The sequence below is a fragment of the Ruditapes philippinarum genome, unplaced genomic scaffold, assembly GCF_026571515.1.
Source record: "Ruditapes philippinarum isolate M1 unplaced genomic scaffold, ASM2657151v2 ctg18814_1_1_1_1, whole genome shotgun sequence".
NCBI lineage: Eukaryota > Metazoa > Mollusca > Bivalvia > Venerida > Veneridae > Ruditapes > Ruditapes philippinarum.
This window is the reverse complement of record NW_026855373.1, coordinates 1-15,763: the sequence shown is the minus strand read 5'-3', so window position 1 is coordinate 15,763 and position 15,763 is coordinate 1. Positions and strand designations below refer to the sequence as shown.

General features: G+C 33.3%; 2 protein-coding genes across 2 annotated transcripts; one reads left to right on the top strand and one right to left on the bottom strand.

Annotated features, from left to right (window-relative positions):
- Positions 1-267: 267 nt before the first annotated feature.
- On the bottom strand, positions 268-5,388 carry LOC132743096 (emopamil-binding protein-like; the record flags this gene model as incomplete). The annotated part of the gene is given in 4 exon segments (XM_060731607.1): positions 268-445; positions 817-886; positions 3,854-4,048; positions 5,307-5,388. Coding segments are annotated over 3 exon segments (434 nt in total), but the record flags the coding sequence as incomplete, so codon positions are not given.
- Positions 5,389-5,793: 405 nt separating this feature from the next.
- Positions 5,794-15,224, top strand: LOC132743097 (importin subunit alpha-4-like; the record flags this gene model as incomplete). Its single annotated transcript, XM_060731608.1, is given in 9 exon segments — positions 5,794-5,956; positions 7,635-7,679; positions 8,121-8,287; positions 8,873-8,968; positions 10,584-10,681; positions 11,259-11,345; positions 11,784-11,998; positions 12,384-12,515; positions 15,096-15,224. Coding segments are annotated over 9 exon segments (1,035 nt in total), but the record flags the coding sequence as incomplete, so codon positions are not given.
- Positions 15,225-15,763: the final 539 nt, after the last annotated feature.

Here is a 15,763-nt window from a genome sequence, read left to right as displayed (position 1 = left end):
GGTTTGTGTGAAAGGGACGTAACTGCTTCATTATGTAAAATGTGTTACAGTTGTTTTCCACCAAACCTTCATTATATGATTTTTTAAAGTTTTGATTAATATAAAAGTAAACTGAGGTGCTTCCAATGTAGAGTGAATGATAAAAACTTGACTGAACTGGTCAATAATAAGGAATAAGAAATGTTGTTTCTTTTCAGAAGTAATACAAAATGTAAACTATCATGACAGTAAAAAAGCATTGCAACATAAAGAAGAATCTTACCACCGTATAGTTCACAGACACATACACTTATCTGCAGGAAGTGTCTGTAATACCGTCCTTCTATAATGGCATATATCAACATTATAGCAAACAGGGTAACTATGGTTACGGTGAGAATTTCCAGGGAAACAATGGTTGGATCAGATATACCCCAGCGTTCATCTGCCTTTGCATACTCCTTCCCTGAAACAAAAATATCTGTATAAATACCAATGACCATAATTTATGATAATGTGATTTTTTTTATAGATAATTTTTTTGTTCAATTTAAATCTTAAACCTAACAATATTTTGGTGTTGTTTTTTTCTTTGTCTAACGTTTATGTGAAATATTCAGCCCACAAGTGATGGAATGCATCTTTTACTGTATTAGTAACGCAGTAGATTTATAGTTGTAATTAGTGAAAAATAAGTCATTAATCACACATAATATGTTAAATATTACTTGAATCTTGAAACATTTTACTTTTCCTTACATCTTAGTACATTTTTCTCAAGTTTGATTTTATTGAAATATTTTGACACATCTGGAGGCATGTAGCTTTAATACTTACATGTCATGGCAGCAAAATGGTCACTGTCCTGTACAGTACTGACCAGGGAGATCACTACAAATGACCCCTCCTGAAAAATGAAATTGATATTATACAATCTGTTCCTCATAGTTCACTAACTACCTAAATGTTTTTGATGATGATGGCTTACAAAATCTAACAGTAACATGTCATGCTTTCACTTCCTTGTAGTCTGAAAAGAATCTTTACTGCTAAACACTTTTGTAAACAATGCTAATGGAAAGGTTCAAATTCAATTAAGAGCATGTTCTTCACAAAATTATAGCGGGCAGTGGGCACCAGGATAAAAACACAGAAGTTTTACAAGCTACCTTGATATTTTCCTGACAGGATTTATACCCTCAGCATGCAGTGAATGAGGGGCAAGCAGTATAATATAGGACAAGCTAATGCTTGTGCATGTTAATAATTATATTAGCACAATAATTATATTACTGAAAAATATCTGGGTTACTGGAACACTATGTTTCTGCCTACATGTATGTAACAATACTTATATTAAATTCTGTCACTTTAACCATTTGCTTTATACTATATGCTTCAGGAAAAACTGCTGAAAAATTTTACATGTGGAACATTTAAACAAGATTGCATTTGTGAAAAAATGCTATGCCACATTATTAATACAACACTAAATAGTAGTGTAGGAACAGATTTTTATTTGTTTCTATACAATTGAAGATTGTCATAATGCATAGATCCCTGACCTATCTAATTCTTATTATCAGATTAGTGGTTAAATCTATTGTAAATCCAATAAAAGATCAGATTAGGAATATAACAATGCACTTGAGTCTAGTGAATTTGGTGGTGAAGGTCATATTTCACACAGCCTAAATTTCATGACTACATCAAAGGACAACACAGTAAGACACTTTGACAAAATCTAGGTCAGCTGATATCAAAGTTCCCTTTACATCTTAATCTGTGCACATGGTTCAAATTTCATAGCTGTACATCAAAGGACAAGAAAGTAGGTCACATCATCAAAATCACGGTCACCTGATATCAAAGTTCAATTTTACAACTATAACTGTGCACATGGTCAAAATTTTATTGCTGTACATCAAAGGACAAGAAAGTAGGTCACTGTCCCCTTGGGCAAGGCAAAATTTTGACCCAAGGGTTTAATTCAAAACAATCTTGATACAGGTCCACCAAACAACATTTCAAGTCAAATATCTAAGCTGTAGCTTTCTCCAATTCAGGAAACATTTGTTTTGTTTTCTGTTTTTACTACATGTACATAATGAGAATCACTGCCCCCGGACAAGGCCAAGTTTGACACCAGGGGAAAAATGTGTACAACTTTGGTAGAGGACCTATAGATGATATTATATAGCAAACATCAAAGCTCTATGCCTTGTACCTTCAGACAAAAATATTTTTTATTTTTTACTATATGTACATAATGAAAATCAATGACCCCCAGGGCGGAACCAAGTTTGACCCCAGGGCTATAATTTGAACAATCTTGGTAGAGGTTCACTTCGCAAAGTCTCATGCCAAATATTTAACCTCTAGCCTTTGTCAATTCAGAAAAGAAGATTTTTCAAGTTTTTACTTTATACATGTAAGGAAAACTATCCCCTCTGGGGCAGGGCAATTTTAACACTAGGGGCATAATTAAAAAACTTTAGCAGAGGACCCATATATGATATTATATACCAAATATCAAAGCTCTAAGCCTTGTACCTTCAGACAAGAAGATTTTTTTAAATTTTTTACTATATGTACATAGTGAAAATCAATGACCCCCGGGGGTGGGGCCAATTTTGACCCCAGGGCTATAATTTGTACAATCTTGCTAGAGGTTCACTACATAATGTTTCATGCAAAATATCTTAACTCTAGCCTTTGTAAATTTAGAGAAGATGATTTTTAAGTTTTTACTCTATACATATAAGGAAAACCTATGGCCCCCGGGGTGGGGCTAATTTTGAAACCAGAGGCAAAATTTGAACAACTTTGATAGAGTACCTATAGATGATATCATATAACAAATATTAAAGCTCTAAGCCTTGTACCTTCAGACAATAAGATTTTTTGATTTTTTACTATATGTATATATTGAAAATCAATAACCCCAGGGTCGGGGCCAATTTTGACCCCAGGGCAATAATTTGAACAATCTTGCTAGAGGTTCACTACACAATGTTTCATGCAAAATATCTAACCTCTAGCATTTGTCAATTGCTAGAAGAAATTTTTTTTAAGTTTTTTACTATATACATATAAGGAAAACCTATGACCTCCGGGGCGGGGCTGATTTTGACACTAGAGACAAAATTTGAATAAATTTGGTAGAGTACCTATAGATAATAACACATACCAAATATCAAACCTCTAATTATATCTTCAGACAAGAAGGTATTTTAAGTTTTTACTATATGTACATATAGTGAAAATCATTGACCCCCGGGGCGTGGCCAATTTTGACCCCAGGGCTATAATTTGAACAATCTTGGTAGAGGTCTACCAGACAATGCCTTATGCAAAATATTTAAGCTCTAGGCCTTTTGGGTCTTTACAAGAAGATTTTTTAAATTTATTCTTATAATTCCTTTTGGTTGCCATGGCAACCAGATTTCTGCATGGAATGAAATTCTTTGAACAACTTTGGAAGCCCTTCACCCAAGGATCAATCCTGTTAAGTTTGGTTGAAATTGGACTTGTAGTTTTTCACAAGAAGATTTTTTAAGTTCACTATATAATCTATAGAACACACACAAACACACAGGTGAATCGCTATATGCCACCGCATCGCAGATGCTGCGGTGGCATAAAAAACGCTTTCTGTTATATTATATAAAATTTGAAACAGAAAGTATAGAAAACTCCACTTATACTGATATTGCTTATAACTATAAGTGTTTCTGTGGCCAAACTCTTGTTTTCAAACAAATGTAATGATGTCTGGATATAACAATATAAACTTTGGTGGTCCCCTAAATAAAGTTTAAGTGGCATTTACTGTAGTGAAATGTTAAAAGGATTTCTGAATACAAATACTCACTAATGTGATATGTATAAGAACATCATACACCAGCCAAATTAGTACCCAGTAGTCAATCTGTGACACCTTTCCTCTAAACACAGTGGCAAACAACCATCCAATCACTGCATATACTGCTGTCAACAGTAGGGAAATAGTTGACTCTGCTGACAACAGAGTGTTAACCTCTTCTGTCTTATTGTACATGATTAAAAACTGAAAAAATTAAGTGTAAAATAGTTCGAGCCATAAATCAACCCTAAAGATTGACTCACCGACATGGTATTATTGTTCTAATTATTCCAAAAGATCTCTAACTTAGGCAATAATAATACAGACACTCAGGCAGAAGGGGGGGGGGGAGAGGGATTAGATTTATTTCTGATAGGGTTGATATTGCAAGAATACAATAAAAATGTAAATACCGACTTGAAATAGGTAAATATCCTTACAACTAGGCCGTCAAGATTATCCTATGTACTCAATGTAATAGAATGAGCATCAAAACAGGAGGCTATCTGATTTGTACAAGGGGGCATAGATTGCAGGCTGTGATTTTCCTGCTTCCATAACAGACTCCGATAAAAGGCCTCTTCCCAATTGAAATTTTCTTTAAAATCATGCAGTTATCCCAAAAATCTGAACTTAAACTTGCATTTTTACTGCCCAAATTTGCAATTTTTTCCCAAAATCAAGAGGCTAAGGCCTCTTCCCAATTATGTAAGAAAAATCCCTGGGGTGCCAGAGTGTTTTGATGTTCTTTCTCTTTTGTATCATAGGCAAAAATAAAAACATGTTCCCTCTTGTCACAATATGAAATGCCAGAAAAAAGTAACCAACTGAATATGATATTTCTATTGCTATCCCTGATATTTCTATCACTCCCTTTCTCTGTCGTCAAAGTAACCAGGCTGTTTAAAATGCTTCATCGGGCTTATGACATAAAAAATAATATTTCTAGAAAAGTAATAAAGATATTTCTGTTAAGTTTTGTTTGTTTATTGAGCATAATAAATGACATAAACAGAAAGAAAAATATTTGGGTACAGTCACTGTTGTAAGAATTATTTCCCAATTTTTATGTTTTGATAACAGATAATTTTTGAAATCCTTTAAAATTATGTCACATATATACAAAGTATAAAACAAAATAGGTTCAATAACTTCTAATTCATGGCACCAAACCCTGTCAGTATACATTTTATTCAGTTTTCAGAGAAAACTTCAAAGTATAATGTCAATTCAGTGTCAAAGAATTGTCAAAATGTAAATGCCAGAAACAGAATATTTAATCAAAAAAATTTATTTTGGGTCGAAGTTAAATGGTGCGAAACATAAATTATTATGCCAAGTTCGAAAATTGAACCGGAATAAATTTTATGACAGACTATAAAATTGCCTTGAAATTAAAAGATAATTTTCAGTTTATGCGCTTAAATTATTTTCCCCAGACATATATCATTATTATAAATACCTCTATACTCTGCAAGCCTGTTCCACCGAAAAATAATGGTACGGGAATTAATGGAACGAATTTTACAAATAGCCGTATGTTCGAATAAGTATTGTAGAGTCTATATTTTTTAATACAATCAATAAAAGAATGTATTGGAGCCCACAATAATACGTATATATTTTTTTATTATATCTTGCATTTAAAATACCCATTAAAAAAAGAAATTTCGCAAAATAATCGAAACTAATTATAGATTCTATAAACTGACTCAATATTTTGTAAATCTTAAATGAATTTTGATTGGCTGAGTGTATTTACCGGATTAAATCTATATTAATCATAAATGTTTTTTGAAGTATGAGGCAGATAGATTTATTTCTGATGTCATTAAAAACAATATTTATCTGAATTGTTTGTACGTTCCCGTTATGCTATTTACTCCACATAACTGTTTTAACAGGAATGGTTTCGCTTTTGGCGGGAAAATCAGCATCCAATCAGAAAGCAGCTTCCAAATACAGTTTCATTGACAAGCTGGTCAGACATTTTGGGAAAAGTCGTGGTTTCTATAAAAGAACAAAAAAGTACTTAAAATACGAAAGATGACGACAGAATTAGCTTTAAAAGAACGCGGCCATTTGTACAAAAACAAAGGAAAAGATGCTGATGTAAGAGTTAAAACCGATTTTTCTATATAGTAAAACGAAAGTTCCCAAAAATTATCCTGAAGGTCTAAAACGTAAAAAGACACCTCGTGTAATTTGATTAAAAGGATGTCTTTAATTTTAATATTCTGAAATTGCAAAACTTCTCAAATAGAAAAATTCTAAAGATATAAACGAAAGATCACTGTAAGCTCGTGTTCGAATTTCAAAAAAAAATAATTCAGCTTTTAAAAACTAGAAATGCACAATTTTCCTTGTCTATTGTAAGTTGCACTGAATTATAATATTGAAGTAGGTGCTACTTGTGAAGCTGAAAGCTGTTCTGAATTAGATACGAACGTAAACTTTTCAATACAAAACGGGTTTTTCCCAGACCACGTAGGCTATATCCTGGATTAGACCCTAAGATCTAAACCAGGATTATATACATAATATAAGGTTCATTCCGTGTTTTTAGTGTATTATATACAAGTTTTACATCTGAAATATTCATAGGGGTCTAATCCAGAAGATTGTCTAATCTTTCGAGTCAGCTTATAAAATAAGCCAAAACAATTCCCTGAATGGTATCTGCAGGGCCCTCAATCCAATTTGGGGGAAGCGGGTCGCTACCCTCAGCAGGGGGAATTTTGGTGTATGGGGGGAATTTTCCTCTTTTTCTTTTATGGTCAAATATCAAATAAACTTATTTAAATATCAGCTGTTTTTTATTTACATGCATATTATTTTTTAAAAAAAATCCCAAATGGGTAACACTAAACTGTTCAGAAGTGATTGATAAGATTTGAAGAAAAGTTTTTTTACACCTTAAATCATCAGATCTATGCTGCTTAGCTTCTTTATGATTCACCGCCCCCCCCCCCCCCCCCCAAAAAAAAAAAAGCAATTTAGAAACAGATTCAGACAAATGTCTCCATTTCCAGTAATATGAACAATACATGGACCTAAAGTAAATTCTATTCATAAACTACATTTCTAGTGTTCTAACACCCCTTTGATAAGACAAAGCTTCCTTTTCTTGACTTTGTAAAACATTGGTAAAAATCGGCATCGCGAAAATATGTGACAAATGAAAATTTGTTTGTTTTCTGTTTACACATTCACAATTCTAGTTGTTTCTGATGTAAATTATATAAAATTAAATTGATTGTTTATTATAAGATCATTTTTCATCAGTTATTTAATAAAGTATCATGAAAACAAAACTTACAAGTTTGTAATTTACGGCAAAGTTTACCGTGGTTGATGTAACATTTGAAGACAAAAAAAAAATGATTTCATGAATAAACAATTTGAAATCAAATTGTTGATGGGAATTGTGATTTTTTCTGCATATTTCTGTTGAAATTTTAGTATTTTTACAGGATGAAAGGCCAATATGTGACGGTAGATTTTGGGGGAAAAACAAACGGAAACGTGCAGACATGTACTGTACGATATTCCATTTACAAAATAGACGTCAAATAGATGGATTTTAATTTTCAAAAACAACAGTAGTTTTCATTTTTTCTCTTTAACACTTTATGTTTTGAGGGGGAATTTTTACCTCTGTTAGGGGGAAAAAAACATACTATTTTGGTGGGGGACTGCGGCCGAATATCGGCCGCAGATTTGGTTGATCGAGGGCCCTGGAATCTGATTTACTATAATACGTTTGTATTAATCTGTTCATATTTTTCAGGAAATGCGTAGAAGAAGGACTGAGGTTACAGTTGAACTTCGCAAGGTATATTAATTTTTAAAAGTGAAATCTAAATTCAGTTCGACAGAAAAAGTGAAAAGGAAATTTTGAATACACTTAGAACATTCATTTAGAAAAATAATCCAAGGGCAGCATTCTAAATCATAATTGAATTTGAGAGGGATAACTTTTCCAGTCTTATTAGAATAGATACTGATAAATTTTGTTTTTGATTAAAAGTTCAGTTTACATAGAAGCTTTGTTTATTTGCATGGTTTAAATTGGCGCTGTTGTAATTATTGCTGTAAAGCTTTATTATTGAAACATTGGTATACATACATTTTCATTCTTTTTGATTGCTGACTAATTTTAATTATAGAATGTTATTTGTGAGAAGAAACATTTGTAACAGTATTGTTGATGTATCATTATTTTCTCTTGTGTATTGAATTGAGTTCACATGATACAGAATGATTTCATTCACAGAACAAAAGAGAGGAGCACATGTTAAAACGCAGAAATGTTCCATTAACTGCCGACAGTACTGACAGTGACGATAGTGTGCGACCTTCGACCCAGTCTTTGCAAGATATTGTCCAGAATGCATACAGCTCTGAACCAGCAGTGCAACTGAATGCTGTTCAGGCAGCTAGGTAAGGCATACCTTAAATCATCATACAGGGATGTGTGTCAGCACTGGTGTAACTAAGAGAAAATAAGCAAGATACAATATCTTCATGTTAAGACTATCTTACTTCTTATTTACTCAAATCTTCATCCAGTGTGAATTTTTGTGTGTTTACTTTTGTGAGACTTGCACACAAAGTACTTAAAGATATACTATGCTCAAATTTGATATCTGAAAATAATGACAATCGCTACACAGTCTTTTTGTAAATATTAAATAAACATGTTTTGACTTTACACAAAGTAGATATGTTATGTTTAAAATCCTCCACACTATAGGTGGTCACAATATGAATAGATAGTGTCATTGGAAAAAACTGGCATTTTTTTTAAAGAAAATACCAAGTTTACTTGACATATAATAGGGAACGTAGCTTCATATACATAGTTTATTCATTCTTTTATTCAAATAAGACATGTTCAATTAGAATTACATAGATTTCAATAAATTTCGGTGACTGAAATATTTAACTCATGGATGAGCGTAGTATATCTTTAAGGCTTACATTTGCATTTACCTTCAATTACATTTTAATTTCAATTTCTTTCAGAAAATTATTGTCTAGTGACAGGAATCCACCTATTGATGACTTGATTGCATCTGGTATACTTCCCATACTTGTAGATTGCTTGACGAAGGAAGACGAGTAAGTAATTTAAGTAGGAGTAAAGCAAAACGCTATTCTGAGCTGACAATTTGAATTTGATTAGTCATGGCCACATTCTGTTCGGTTCTTTGTCATTTTTTTTCAAAAGTATCTCCTTTCTGATATTAAACAAACATGTAAAAGCAAGCCTTTCTTTCATTGGTTAGGCATTCTCACAGATCCAAACAAAATGTGTGATGCAGGGTTCTCACTAGGACTTTAAAACATGGAGTCCATGGACTCCCAACCCTGAAAAAGTTGGAGTCCAAAAGCGCGTCGCAATTAATATGTTTACAGATTAGTCATTCAATGCTCACAATAGCATTGCTGATATTTTGAATCTTCAAGAGACTTCCAAAGTTTATAGTTATTCAAAAGAAACTCTGAACTACATAGTATAATTATTGTTTTGTTGTTAATATTTATTATGAAATTATTTCATTATAATGTATCAACAAATGGAAATCGTTTTTTTTTCTTCACTTTCATATCAAATCAAATTTCATTCTGGTTAAATAAGTCCACTCTAAAGACAAAAAGTTTATATTTGTAAAAAAAAAACGTAAATGTATATAGGCAGCGTTTAGCGGAATGAATAGGAAAATCGTGTACAGCTTCACACAGTGTGTAAGAGATTCATCCGATATCGACAATTATTTTGGCAAATATCTTCAAAAGGGGGCAAATTGAAGATCGATATTTAAAGATTTAATGTTGATTAAATAATAAAGGAACAATTCATTCGCATGTTTGGCTTGGAAACTGAGAATTTTTGCGAAATTTTAGGGTTCTGGTGAACGTGAAATTGCCGATGTTCGGGATCAATTTTCGGATAGAATAAAAGCGTATGTGTATTTTGGTTTGTTGTCCTGGCATTTCGGCACAATATCTTGAATTCATAATACTCTTATAGAAAGTTTTTGCAAGAATGAAACTAAAGCAAAATTGTGCATAGAAAATGCGGAAAATATTCGACAATCATTCAAAATTACACTCATTTGTAATTTGAGAAAACAGTCTTTAAATTTGCGGCGTAAATAGTAGATAATTTTATCCTTTTGTATGTAAAATTTGCTAATTTCCAATCAACTGTTGATCAAAGATATAAAATTATCACCTTGTGTTATATCTGGTAATTACATGTGTATACATTTGTCTGATCACTATAGCGTGATAATGATCGGAATCATTATCGCTGATTGGCTAATCGCTTCACGGGTCGATGTGCATAGGACCGCCTACCTATAGACTGACACGCGCTGACGTATTTGTGGTTGTAAACAATCCGTAATGTTTATGCGTCCCCAGGCAAAATTAAGCGTACCTGGAATCCTTGCTCTGAAATATTTGCGTCCAGCTGTAATAAACATGCGTACCGGGACGCCGAAATAAGCGTCCCCGAGAACCCTGTGATATGTAAACACTAATACTTGATTTTTAAAAATGGAAGACATACTGTAAATTGTAAAAGCTCTTGGGTGATGAATGTAGCTAAATGTTGAAAATCAGCAGATTAAGGGGTTCTATGAATAATTTTAAAATGTGTAAAAATTTCTGCAGATAAAGACAAAAATGCATGTTAAAATGGGGTTATTGAAGTTATTTTATATTCCAGTGACCCATCAAGGCCATCACTACAGTTTGAAGCAGCATGGGCATTAACAAATATAGCATCTGGCACATCAGCACAAACAAGGGCAGTTGTTGAAGCAGGTATGTTTTGTTTGACTCATAAGTACTAGGCACTTTTTTGAATATCTGTTATAAGCATCATTTGTTGTTTCGTTTTGGTTCAAATCTCAGAGAATTCAGATTCTTTTATGTGAATGAATTAGCTTACAGAAGCTTGTACAAAATAATGCTTCTGAAATCTGTATATGACTTAAACAACATCAGTATTACCTTTAAATCCAACAAAAATAATAGAAAGTATCATGTAAAGAAACAGGTCAGAATTTCACTTGTGTCATAAATAATGCACAGAGGGGCACCTAAGCTCTTCCTTCAGTAAAACTGGAAATTTGCCATATAAGCTATACTGTGTTGGTGCAACATAAAAAACAAAATAATAAAAAAATGAAAAGTTATTGCCTATTCTACATCTAAGGTTTAAGGTCTGCTGTGCTTGTTTGCCATAGAAAATGACCCAATTGATGACTTTAAAATTGTACTATTATATATTTAGTTTTAGGTTTACTTTTTGCAAATCCAACTCACATGAATAACACAGTTTAAGATTGTCAAATATTTTGATATTTATGTTATATAAGCTTAATGTGATATTTTTCAGGTGCTGTGCCTCATTTTCTAAGACTTTTACAGTCTGACCAGCAGAATGTTCAAGAACAGGCAGTTTGGGCTCTTGGTAATATTATAGGTAAGTTGAACCGTGTGAAACTGTATGTTAATGAGTAAGAAGACTATTACCAGGTTTTCATACATGTGGGGGAAAAAACTATGTATCCTTTTGTAAGGCTTTTTTTTTTTGCTGTTTCAAAGGAATTTGTGCTATGGTCAAAGTGTTGTAAAATATAATGTAAGGCTAAACAAACTGAATATTCTAGTTATCATTAGTTTCTTTTTATACAGAGAAGAGGGTAAATCATAGAAATAAAGCAATTTTGTAATTTCTGAAAATAAGTATTTTTAGACTGTTGCGCTTAAAGGTTAAGTAAGAACATAACTGAAATGTTCTCATTTATAATTTAAGTAGATTTTAAAAAAATCCTCATCTGAATATTATTATTATACAACTTCCTAGAGTATTGCATAGGAAATGTTATGTTATGTTACATGTAACTGTTTCCGTTTTCAGGTGATGGGCCTCAGTGCAGAGACTATGTTATCAGCCTGGGAGCTGTGAAACCTTTGCTGGAATTTATCAACCCTAATATACCACTCCCATTCTTACGTAACGTGGCTTGGGTAATTGTAAACTTGTGTCGGAACAAGGATCCCCCACCACCTGTTGATACCATACAAGAAATTCTACCCGCGCTTTGTGTGCTTATTCACCATCAAGATATAAATGTAAGTACTCTTTGTTTTTTTTTTTAAATAAAAATGTGTGCATTTTATCATCTGACTTTAAAGTTTAGTTCTTCTTATGTAGAACTTAGAGTGACAAACTCTGGTTCTTTGATTTTCTAATGGAGTTATTTTAAGCCAACCAATCAAACCATTTGTTACAGAGCTGCAATTGGCATAAAAATTTCGTAGTTAGAAAAATGTGTACCTTGAATGGGACTCGAACCTGGGACCCTCTGAATACCGTTTCGCAGCTCTTATCGACTGAACTATCCAGTAGCTTATACAATCTCCCCTAATAAGTGAGCACCTCTTAACCATGACAATAATATTAGTGTCTAAAGCAAGTAATCTACCTATATATCAATGAATAATTATCTTATTTCAGATTCTTGTCGACACTGTATGGGCACTGTCTTACCTTACTGATGGTGGCAATGAGCAAATACAAATGGTGATAGACTCTGGTGTTGTACCTTTCTTAGTGCCTCTCTTAAGTCATGTTGATGTAAAAGTTCAGGTAAGTGTCGCAATAAGGCGGTTTCCTTTTATGATGTTGACTGGACTTTATTTAGGATAATAAACTAGTTAGCTTGTTTGAAAAAAAAGTTGATGTATTGTTTTTTTTATTTAGAATAATAGTAGGGCTGTCAATGATGGAAAATTTTGTATCGATATATCAAGAGACAAATATCAATGATATATCGATATATTGACTTTGACGGTAGATACAATGAAAAACATTTATATATGTGTTATAAATTGGGATCTAGGTGTTATGCATACATGTATTACACATTACAAATACTACAAACTAACAGAAAGTTTTCTTTTCTCTGTTATTCTTGTCATTGACATTTGAAAACGTTTAAATTTCAAGTTAACCAAGAAAACTAGCAAAAAGTGACTTCTCTTATAAGCCAAAATATAGAGGTATATTAACTAACAGAAAATATTTTTTTTAGCGTGTATCGATATGTGAAAATGTGTATTGATATTGTATCGGATGATGAATATCGATGATATATCGATATCGTGATAATCAATGACAGCCCTAAATAATAGTAATAAATTTAAATTTAGATTGAGACGCTTGGACATTTTTAACCAGGTTTTCAATTTTGAAAATCCTGGTTATTAGATTGGGGTATGGCGGGCGGATGGGCGGCTGGGCGGATGGGCGGGCGGGCGTCAAACGAAATTGTGTCCGCTCTGTAACTCTTCAACCCTTTGAAGAATTTTGATGAAACTTCAGACAAATGTTTACCACATCAAGATGACGTGCAGAACGCATGTTCCGCATGGCTGGCTCCAAGGTCAAGGTCACAGTGACATTAACATTGAAAATCCTGTCCGCTCTGTAACTCTTCAACCCTTGAAGAATTTTTGATGAAACTTCAGACAAATGTTTACCACATCAAGATGACGTGCAGAACGCATGTTCCGCATGGCTGGCTCCAAGGTCAAGGTCACAGTGACATTAACATTGAAAATCCTGTTTACATGATTTTAACTTCGGGCGTCAAACGAAATTGTGTCCGCTCTGTAACTCTTCAACCCTTTGAAGAATTTTTGATGAAACTTCAGACAAATGTTTACCACATCAAGATGACGTGCAGAACGCATGTTCCGCATGGCTGGGCTCCAAGGTCAAGGTCACAGTGACATTAACATTGAAAATCCTGTCCGCTCTGTAACTCTTCAACCCTTTGAAGAATTTTGATGAAACTTCAGACAAATGTTTACCACATCAAGATGACGTGCAGAACGCATGTTCCGCATGGCTGGCTCCAAGGTCAAGGTCACAGTGACATTAACATTGAAAATCCTGTTTACATGATTTTAACTTCGGGCGTCAAACGAAAATTGTGTCCGCTCTGTAACTCTTCAACCCTTTGAAGAATTTTGATGAAACTTCAGACAAATGTTTACCACATCAAGATGACGTGCAGAACGCATGTTCCGCATGGCTGGCTCCAAGGTCAAGGTCACAGTGACATTAACATTGAAAATCCTGTCCGCTCTGTAACTCTTCAACCCCTTTGAAGGATTTTGATGAAACTTCAGACAAATGTTTACCACATCAAGATGACGTGCAGAACGCATGTTCCGCATGGCTGGCTCCAAGGTCAAGGTCACAGTGACATTAACATTGAAAATCCTGTTTACATGATTTTAAACTTGATTTGGCAGTCAAAGGTCATATCATCTTTGGAGGTAATTTAAAAAAGATATGATATATTATTTCATGTCTACTTTGTAACTTGTTTTTCATTATACAGAATTATCAATATAATTATAGTGAACAAATTCTTCTGTGCTGAACTCGTCCTACATTTCTCAACGGATTTTGTTCAAACTTTCACAGAAGCTTTGTCATCAAGCACCCTGGCACATATTGTCGGGGTTTTGTGATTGGATAGTTTTTGACCTAATTATGGCCCTTTGTTTTTTTCCTTATACATAATATTATAGTGAACACTTCTTCAGTGGCAATTCCTCCTACATTATTCATGTTTTACATTGCACATAGTTACATTGTTTGTTGCTTGTATTTGTATTTCAAATACAACATATTTATCTACAATGGTGATAATTGAAAACCTGGTTTCATGGCATTGCCATGTTTCTTGTTTTTCCTTATACAGAATATATTTTTTCCTTATACAGAATATATAGTGAACACTTCTTCTGTGGCAATTCCTCCTACATTATTCATGTTTTACATTGCACATAGTTACATAGTTTATTGCTTGTAATTGTATTTCAAATACAACATATTTATCTACAATGGAGATAATTGAAAACCTGGTTTCGTGGCATTGCCATGTTTCTTGTATGAGAGTTTGAAAACTGTAGATAAATTAAAGATATTTTTCACTGCATTGTTTCTAATACTTGATTTGAAAAAAATGTATCTGTTATGCTTCTTTTTCTAAATTTTTTTTTTTTTCTTTCAAAACAAAAGTTTTGTAAATTTAATGATTTTGCATTTGCTTGAAATCAATCTTGTACACAAGATGTATAATGTTGATGTAGTGAGATTAATCCTTTGCCAGATTTGAGACATGTAAATCAAAGTAAACATTTACTTCTTCAGACAGCGGCATTAAGAGCTGTGGGGAATATAGTAACAGGCACAGACGAACAGACGCAAACAGTCCTAGCATGTGACGCACTTTCACATTTCCCTTCTCTTCTTACACATTCAAAAGAAAAAATAAATAAGGTAAGCTGGGATTCCAGACTTGTTTATGATTAGTTCTATGTGGTTGTGTAGGAAGTTTCAAGCTTAGAGACATTTTTTTCGTATCTTTAACCAACTAACACTAACCAATGAGTTTTAACAATGAGTGTTAAGTATTCTGGCTTAAAGAAACAACTGCTGGAACTCTGGTAGCAAGAGGCCCTTAGATAAATAGTCTGACACAGAGCAACAGATAAGGTGCGTATTTGCGTATTTACGCAATTAATTTTATAAAGTACGCAATTGATTTTTTAAGAATGCGTATCAAAACCCATTAAAAAAAATAAAATACGCAATTGTCTTAAAAACCCGTGCGTATTGTCATTTTCATCACCGCAAAATTAATCTATCGTACGCTCGTAGTTTTGGACAAATTATTTCGATATGCATGCTATCCGAATATTCCCGAATCAATGCTCACTAATCAACGGTCTCCGGTCTTCGACGGTCCCCGGTCTCCAAAGACCGACTAAGACATATCAATAAAGCGCGACACCGTCGATTTGTCTACTCAGGTCGAC